Below are 8772 nucleotides of genomic sequence, written 5' to 3' on the forward strand. Positions count from 1 at the left end.
GAATTGACCTGCGGGGGGGGGGGGGGGGGGGGGGGGGGGGCGTCATTTTGAGGTACTGAGGTGATACACCTAGCGATTGTTACCCACTCCGGAAGATGGCAAAGCTGCTAAAAATCAGGCAAGTTACCTTTGGGATGACAACTGGATGCAAGAAAGCCATACAGTTGGGGTCATAGGCTTTCCCCTGCCCTTGGAATTTCCCTCCCCCTTCAGTCCTCATTAAGTCCATTGTAGCCCACCAAAGGGTCCTAATGTCCTGCTAGCTCCCTGCTGCAAGAGGGAGGGGAAAGATGTCTGAGGTCTCTTCGTTGTCTCTGTCTCGGTCCCTAAGGCAACAAGAAACTGGAGCTGCTGGGGCCTGCCTGGCAGGATGGCCCGCCCGTTGGCTCCGCAGAGTGAGCAGTCCCGGCAGCCTCCGGAGCAGAGTTCTGATGGACTTCACTGCTTCACCTCAATGCCAAGGGCTGGACTTGTGCGATTCAGTTCCCAGGCGGCTGGAGCGTGGTGTCAGGGCTGTCTGAAGAGAGCAGAGGCAGTTTAGTGCAGTTGGCTGTGTGGGGTGGGAGCAGAGGCCTCGGTTGGAGGGAGAGGCAGGAGAGGAGGGAGAACGCGGTCTGGGGTGGGTAGGGTGGTGCTTCTTCCAGGACCTGCCAGACAGGGTCTGCGGGCCCTCTCGTCGTCGTCTGGGCCTCAGGTGAGGCGGCTCCTGGAAGGGGAGAGAAGGAGCAGGCCGCTGGGGGACCGTGGGGAGCCGAGGGGGGCGCGCGCAAGCAAGCAAGCGGAGCGGCGGTCCTAGACCCCCTCGGCGGTGCCCGGAGCCGGAGTGGGCGGCGGCCGGAGGGCTAGCGGGTGGGGGCCCTCCGCGGGCGAGCCAGCTGCGGTCTCGGCGTCGGCGGCGGCCCACTCGTGCACCGCACAGGCCTGGGCGGGCTCGTCCTTGACGTCGACGAGATTGCGGGAGCGGGTATAGGCCAGGATGAGGCCTCCGGCCAGGCAGGCATAGAAGATCATGATGAGCAGAATGTAAAGATAGGCGTCGTCGCCCTTGGCACTGGTGGCCTCGCGGCCCACGAACGGGTCACGCACGACCCCCATTCCCATGCTCGGGCCGGGGCCAGCGCCCAGGCCGCTGGCGTTGCCCCGATGGTGCAGCTCAAGCAGCAGGCGGCTGAGGAGAGTGCGTAGCCGCTGGCTCTCGCTGCAGTTCATGGCTGTCGGGGAATGGCACGGTGGCTCCAGGACGCTGCTGACCTTTCCCCCGGGGGCGAGGGAAGCAGGCGAGAGAGAGACAGAGAAAGGGAGAGAGAGGCGGCGGCGGCACCTGGCTTCTGGGCGGGCAGTGGCTGGGGGCACTGGCAGCGCGGGCCTCCTTATCCCCTCACCCCCGCCCTCCTCCCCTTCCCCACCACGCCCCCTCCGGCCCGAGGCCGCCTCTTCCCAGGCTCCCGCTGTCTCGGCGCTCTGGGGAAAGGGGACAGCTGGTAGGGGGGGAGGAGAGGGGGACCAGGGAGGGGGTGAGGCCCGCGGAGGGGCGGAGGGGCGGGGGCTCGGAATGTGCGAGGCCCTGGGCGACAGAGGCTGGTGTAGCAGCGCGCTGGGGCCAAGCCTGGACCCTGGGCTGCAGAAGAGAATTCCTTCCGAGTTCTGGCCACCTGCCCCGCGGGCCGGCTTTGACTTTGGTGCAAAGACAGCCTCTGGCCCCCCAAGGCCAGTCCTGCCCCGGGGTGCTGCCAGCGCTGCCGCAGAATGGGCAGCCGAGGCCATGTTCCTCCGATGTCTGATGGCAGTGGCTCCGGTAGCCACGGGCCCTGGCCTATCTTTCCAGCCTTATCTCCTTCCCCACCCCTGCACCAAAGCAGAGCATTTCAGATGCTCAGGACAAATCTGGTGACTGAAGCGCAGTACAACTCCCTGGTCTCCCAGAAGGGCTTCTGACAATAAACCAGCCTCCTTGGAGGTCCCCCTGCCCTGCCCTCCTATCCATTTGTAGATAGGCCTACCCACTTTAGCAGGGGGATTGTACCATCCATGGCATGAGCCTGTTTCCCTCTGGGAAGCCATCTTCCCAGAAATGAAACCAGGCTCGTCCATTAAACGGGAAACGGGCATTAAAAAGGCCCTTTGGGGGCACCTGAGTGGCTCTGTTGGTTAAGCCTCTGCCTTCAACTCAGGTCATGATCCCAGGGTTCTGTTTTTGTTTTTGTTTTTTTGTTTGTTTGTTTGTTGTAGATAAAGTGCATTTATTTTCTTTTATATGTGTTTTCCATTTTTAAAAAAAAAGGAGAAGGAAAAAAAGCCTCCTCCTTTCCAGCACCCAGTGTCCAATGGGTTTGGAGACGTGGAGCCAGGGCCAGGCCCTAGGAGAAGGTGTGGGAGTAGAAGGCAACGGCATTGGCAGTGTAGTCCATGGGGAGGAGGTGCCCGATGTGTCTGGCCCCGAGGCTGGCCCCACCCAGGGCAGATGAGTGTTGCAGCTTCATCAGGGTGAAGCTGGAGAAGGAGTTCTAGGCCTGGATCTCTCGGCCCTGGGTCAGTGCCAGAAGGAAACCTTCCCTCAGCAGCTCCCAGCTCTTCCACACAGAGCCCACACACAGGATAGGGAGGCCCAGCTCCCCCTGGAACAAGACCGGGTCAATCTCTCGCAGCACTGCTGCCACGTGCCTGCCCAGCATCTCCCCAGCCTTCCTGAAGATAAACCGGCAAAGGGGATCTCCCTGCTGAGCACCTTCTGCAATTTTCTGGCAAAACCCAGCAAAGCGGCATTTATCAAAGTCCCTATACAGGTGGGTGAGGATTCCTAGCCAATCTGGCACCTGGAAATAGTTGAACATCGCCTGTTTGATGTAGCCAATGTCATGAGGAGCTGCCTCTAGGTTGTCGATAGAGTCGAACACTATTTTCACTGCTTGGTGTGCAATCCAGTAGGCTGAGCCCTCATCCCCCATCATGTGGCCCCAGCCACCACAGCCACTCTCAGAGCCATCAGGGTTGATGAGCCTGCAGTTGGAGCCTGTCCCAGAGATGAGCACGATCCCACCATCCTGCGTAGCTGTGGCAATGGAGCCAGCGGCGTCAGTGGTGATTAAGTAGTTTTCACTCAGGTTGGGAAACCGGTCCCTCAGCTCCTCTGTCAGGATCCTCAATGCGTCCTCCTGTATCCCACCACTCAGGGACAGGCCCAAGCTTCGTAGAGGGACCAGAGGATCCAACCCAGGCTCAGCTCGGAGCCTGCTTCTCCCTGTCATCCCTGCTTATGGTCTCTCTCACTATCTCTGTCTCTGTATCTGTCTCTCTCAAATAAATACATAAACAAGCAAACAAACAAACTTTTTTAAAAAGGCCCTTTGTGACAGTCTCTAGATATCTTGGGATCTGAAAAGTTTGAGTTCTAGAGAACATGTGCACCGATCACCTCCACATCCCATTAGGCTAGCGCCCAGCCCCATGCCTCTCCAGGGCTTCATAATAGGTCTAGGCCCTGCTGGCTGGTTGTGGGGCAGCCATTTTTCCCCCATTGGGAATCTTCTTTGAGGGGAAAATAAGACACTGCGACAAAGATCAGACCACAGTATGTTAAATCACAATCAGCCTGGGCTTCACAAAGGAACTGTGCTCAAAGGGCTGATTTTTAGACAATGAATAGAAAAAAAAACATGAGGCCATGGTTGCCAAGTGATAATAGAAGGAATGAAAAAAAAAAAAAAAGAGGATAGGGCTTTATGCACCCTTGAGACTCAAGCTGCCTTTTTGAGACCCTTTCGTCCAACTGCCATTCAGTGTACAGGTGCCATGAGATTAAAAAAAAGAGGGTTTTGGGGTGCCTATCCCCCTGCTGCCCCTTCAGGGAATGCAGCCTTCTGTGTGTTGGGGTGAGGTTGGAACCCCAGGGCACTATACCCAGAGTCTCAAACAAAGCCTTGCAACTTCTACACAGGTCTCAGAGACACTCCATATGGCCCTGACCACTGAATCCCTCCCAACCACCTTGCCTCAATGTCCTCACCTTAGTGGGGCTCAGGGAAGAATCACTAAAGTGACTTAGCATGAAGAATGCCAGAGAACACAGCTAGAAAATTCTTGAAACAAGATCAACCTAAGGATAGGACTAAAAAGCTAAAAGGCTCCTCTTATCATGCTCCAGAAATCTCTAGCGTCTAGGGGTAGGGAGTGAGGGAGAATCCCTTTCACTGTCACATAAAAGTAATCATTTAAATTCCTATTGTACTTTGAACAGCCTTATGAGCTCAGAGGATTCTTTCCATTTTCAGAAGAGGAAACTAGTTCAAGTAGTTAAGTAGCGGAACTAGAATGATGAAGTTTGACCTTGTTCATCAGAGTCCTAACACGTTACTCTTGTCACATGGATGGTATCCACGAGCTGCCTCCATTTCTCCACACCTCCCTTCCCTGGAACCTTCTAGAATCCAGCACATTTGCCAAACCACTCTCTGTAAATTCACCAATGACCTCCTGACCAAATTCAAGGGTCTCTGCTCAGTTTTCATCTCTGACCTCAAGGATGAATTTGATACCATCAACCACACACTCCTTCCTGTAACTGTCCTACTCTTGGCTCTCATGGCATTGCATTCTCAAGTTTCTCTTATCTCTCTGACCCATCATTCTCTGTCTCCTTTGCTGGCTCCTCTTCTTTCCTCCTCTGTTAACTGTTGGAATCCCTGAAGACTCAGTCCTCAGCTATTCTCTCTTAATATCCATTTCCTTGGAAAGTGTCTCCTTACATGGCTTTGAGGACCAACTGGCATATATTTAGCCAAATTTGAATCTCTAGCTCTGATTCTTTGTCACATCCACCTGCTCCTTCCTTTCTGGTTTGGCCACAAACTTAATCCAAACTCTCTTTACCTCAGGTCAAATATGCAAACGTTTGGCAGAGTCTCCTGGCAGATCTCCCTGCCTATAACCCAATCCACCCTGATTTGGGTAGAGTACAGATCTTCCTCAACTTAAAATGGGGTTATGGGGCAGCCCAGGTGGCTCAGCGATTTAGTGCCGCCTTCGGCCCAGGGCCTGATCCTGAAGACCTGAGATTGAGTCCCACGTCAGGCTCCCTGCATGGAGCCTGCTTCTCCCTCTGCCTGTGTCTCTGCCTCTCTCTCTCTTTGTCTCTCATGAATAAATAAATAAAAATCTAAATAAATAAATATAAAATAAAATAAAATCGGGTTATGCCCCGATAAACCCACCATAAGTTAAAAATTTCTTAAATCATGGGCACCTGGGTGGCTCAGTTGGTTGGGCTTCTGCCTTTGGCTTGAGTCATGGTCCCGAGATTGAGCCGCATGCCAGGCTCCCTGCTCAGCAAGGAGCCTGCTTCTCCCTCGCCCCCTACTTGCTGCTCCCTCTGCTTGTGTGCTCTGTCTCTCTTGCTCGCTCTTGCTCTCGCTCTCTCTGTCAAATAAATAAAAAGCAAATATTTTAATTAAAAAATGCACTTAATACACCTGACCTGCATCGCAGCTTAGCCTAGCCTATTTTAGACATGCTCAAAACTCTTCCATTAGCCTACAGTTGGGCAAAACCATCTAACACAAAGCCTATTCCATAACAAAGTGTCAGAGGTCTCACGTAACTTACTGAATACTGTATTGAAAACAGAATGGCTGTAAGCCTATCAGTTATTTATGAGAACAAATTGTAGCATATTTAGCCAGCATGGGAAAAGATCCAAATTCAAAGAAAATTTTGAAGTACAGTTTCTAAGAATGTGTACCACTTTCACACTCTTGTAAAGTCAAATAATTATTAGTCAAGCCATCCTAAGTTGGAGACCCTCTGTAACTCTCTTCCAACACCACTTCCACCAATTCACCTCTATGTTGAAAAACCCAGAATCGCTCCCTGTTGCTTCTTTAACGAAGTCTCATCTTCTTTGGTGGGCCTGAAGTCCTCACCATTGATGGACACCATCTCCTCCCCTTGAATTTGAAAAACAGCTTTTGGGGTACCTGGGTGGCTCAGTCAGTTGAGAATCTGCCTTCAGCTCAGGTCATGATCCCAGAGTCCTGGGATTGAGCCCCACACTGGGCTCTCTGCTCAGCAGGGAGCCTGCTTCTCCCTCTTCCTCTACTTGTTGCTCCTCCTGCTTCTACTCACTTGTGCTCTCTCTCTCTGTCAAATAAATGAATAAAATATTTTTTAAAAACAGATTTTTCCCGGAGTCCTCTCCAATACACTGTGCCTTCCACCTTCCTCAAAATCCACTGACTGGAGGAAGCCTTGCTTGATACCCCTGTTGATGGTCTCAGAGTCTTTACAATGCAACCTTCCTGGTGGTGCCTTAACTCTGACTCCAGCACTCAGCAGAGAAAATTTGGAAAATGGAAAAAAGGCCAAGAAAAAAATTACCAATAGCATGCACACCTGCTGCAAACAGGCGCACACATGCATTACACCCCCTTACACACATCATTGTTTTGTAACCTATCTTTTCACTCAATCACATCTTGTGAATTTTTCCTATGTCAATTACATTTTAATAACATCATTTTCTTGTCTGCACAGTATTTTAGACCACAGATCTACCATTATATATTTAAGTTAGCTCTTATTGTAAGATTTCTGGTTCTTCCCAGGTTTTTGCTATTCAAAATAATGTTTCTTTTTTTTAAAAGATTTTATTTATTTATTCATGAGAAACAGAGAGACAAAGAGGTAGAGACACAAGCAGAGGGAGAAGCAGGCTCCATGCAGGGAGCCCAACGTGGGACTCGATCCCAGGTCTCCAGGATCACGCCCTGGGCCGAAGGTAGTGCTAAACCGCTGAGCTACCCAGGCTGCCCCTCAAAATAATGTTTCTATGAATACACACAAAGCTAATTCTAATTCCATTAAATGAAGTAATTGCTAGAAAGAGCACACATTACTCATTTACAGAAGACTGGCATGGGGAGCAGGAGATGTGTGAAAGGGGGTGGAATTAGGAATGAAGACTAGTCATAAAATTTTAAAAGGCCCAACCCTTGGCAAAAAAACAACAGGTGTGTGTGGGGGGGACTCTGGCTTTGTTTTTACTTAAGGGGCTGCTGGGTATCCCTTCAAATCCTAGTCTGAGGCCAGCCCCGAATGGCTGAGATGCCAACCCAATTTCCCCACCACACTTAATGAAACTGCAAATCCCTCAGACAAGGATTGGATCTCATTCCTCCCACCCTTCCATCCCCTCCTAAATCTGCCCTGTACCTGTCAAATAATCATCTGTTTCTCCATCGTCACTTATTACCTGGAGGGTTATCAAGTGTGTCAATAAAGGGAAGTCATTTATAATATTGTATTTAGACTTTCACAAAGTCTTGGAAAAGATTCTGTTCCATGCCAACTTTGTTTTAAAAGTACAATTGAGGTGCCATGTGCTAGGAAATACTTTTGCCATTCCTTGAGACTGTGTGTGCTTCCTGCCAATAGCGCAGCTCCATGGAAGTTGGTTGAATTGAACCTGAGTTGAATTTGGCTGGTGGCCAAAGGACAGGCACAGATGCTAAGCACTGTTAGAGTCCAGAAGGCTGGCAGACCCACAATGGGCTCCAAGAAAGGGCAAGAGAGAAAGCTTCTTCATACACAAAGTATAGACCAAGAAAGAATCATTCATTCATTCACTCATTCGACAAATATCTATTGCATGTTCCACTGGGTAGAGGGCACCATGCTGAGTCCTACAGACATGAAGGTGAATGAGTCACATTGGTGAACTGTCTGGGGCTTCATAACTGTAGCAGCCACTCCATAAACTGCAAGAAAGCAGGGAGCATGAGGATCTGGAGTGGACTGAGTAGTGGGCATGAAGTCTAGCCAGAGTTCTGGCTTGGAAAGAATTCGGACTTGGGACATGCTTTAAACACTAGAGTCCGAAGCCTTGTTTGAAAAAGGAAGACCGCAGGTGGTCTGAACTCACTGTCGTGGCAATGTGCCCTACCCACTCCCGGCAGCACCATCTCGATTCTGTGGCTCACCACCAGCTGCCACAGCAGGTCCATGCTCAAAAGAGGGAGGAGAATAAATGAGAAATCTCCTGGGTCCCACCAGGGCTTCTCAGTTGTTCTATAGGAATATGTGCAGTACTTGGAGGGGGTTGGGTGGAGACTGGAGTTTGATAAAGGTCACAATATTTGTGGGTTGGAACGGACCCGAGGGGCTTCAGGTATCTACTTTAGAGACTTTGGGGCATCTTGGTGGGCTCATGCTGCAGCCATCCTATATCCAAGCCACAAACTGGAGCATCAGATACAGTGACCTGGTCTCATGTATTGAATGCTTAACATGCACTGGGCAGATTCCATTATAGTCACTAACTGTACAGCAACCCTACGAGTTGGGTAGGGGTGATGTCAAAAATATTTAATGGCTGTAGTAGGTCTTGGGCACTGATCACTCAGAATAGGCAACCAATTGGAATAGATGCTGGCCATAAACAACCAGTTTAGCCTTGCAGAGCCACAACATTATGGAGCCAAGAAGTAAGAAAGGAGCACAAACTAAATGGCTTCCTCTTTCCCATCTGCTGGGAAAGAGGAGGATCTCATCTCCTCTCACCCTGGATCATTCTGCACCTCTCTCCTCCCCAGGGGTGCATCCATTTGTTCTCTCTGCCCATTGCAGGTACACAAGAAGCTCCCTTGGCTGTTAATCCTTCTAAAGCAATGAAATCTGTTGCAGCTGCCCCACTCTCCCAGCAGTTTTCCAAGGATATCGCTCGTTGGCTTAAAATTCTTGAATGGGCCCCACTGGATTGCCAAATTATCACCCTAGGGCAGC

At 50.8% G+C, this 8772-nt stretch overlaps 2 protein-coding genes across 2 annotated transcripts; both read right to left on the reverse strand.

Moving 5' to 3' along the window:
• On the reverse strand, nt 1–1366 carry KCNE5 (potassium voltage-gated channel subfamily E regulatory subunit 5). Its single transcript, XM_038586581.1, has one exon. It carries the CDS (start codon nt 1207–1209, stop codon nt 793–795), a length of 417 nt encoding a protein of 138 aa, XP_038442509.1. The 5' UTR covers nt 1210–1366; the 3' UTR covers nt 1–792.
• A 938-nt stretch (nt 1367–2304) lies between these two features.
• On the reverse strand, nt 2305–3260 carry LOC610444 (N-acetyl-D-glucosamine kinase-like). Its single transcript, XM_038586582.1, is given in 1 exon segment — nt 2305–3260. A coding segment is annotated over 1 exon segment (888 nt). The 5' UTR covers nt 3246–3260; the 3' UTR covers nt 2305–2357.
• Between the last annotated feature and the right edge of the window lie 5512 nt (nt 3261–8772).

This window comes from Canis lupus, chromosome X, assembly GCF_011100685.1.
Source record: "Canis lupus familiaris isolate Mischka breed German Shepherd chromosome X, alternate assembly UU_Cfam_GSD_1.0, whole genome shotgun sequence".
Taxonomy (NCBI): Eukaryota; Metazoa; Chordata; class Mammalia; order Carnivora; family Canidae; genus Canis; species Canis lupus.

Excerpts from the sequence above, each read along its gene's own strand:
- KCNE5 (XM_038586581.1), bottom strand. The coding sequence starts at position 1,209 with ATGAACTGCAGCGAGAGCCAGCGGCTACGCACTCTCCTCAGCCGCCTG.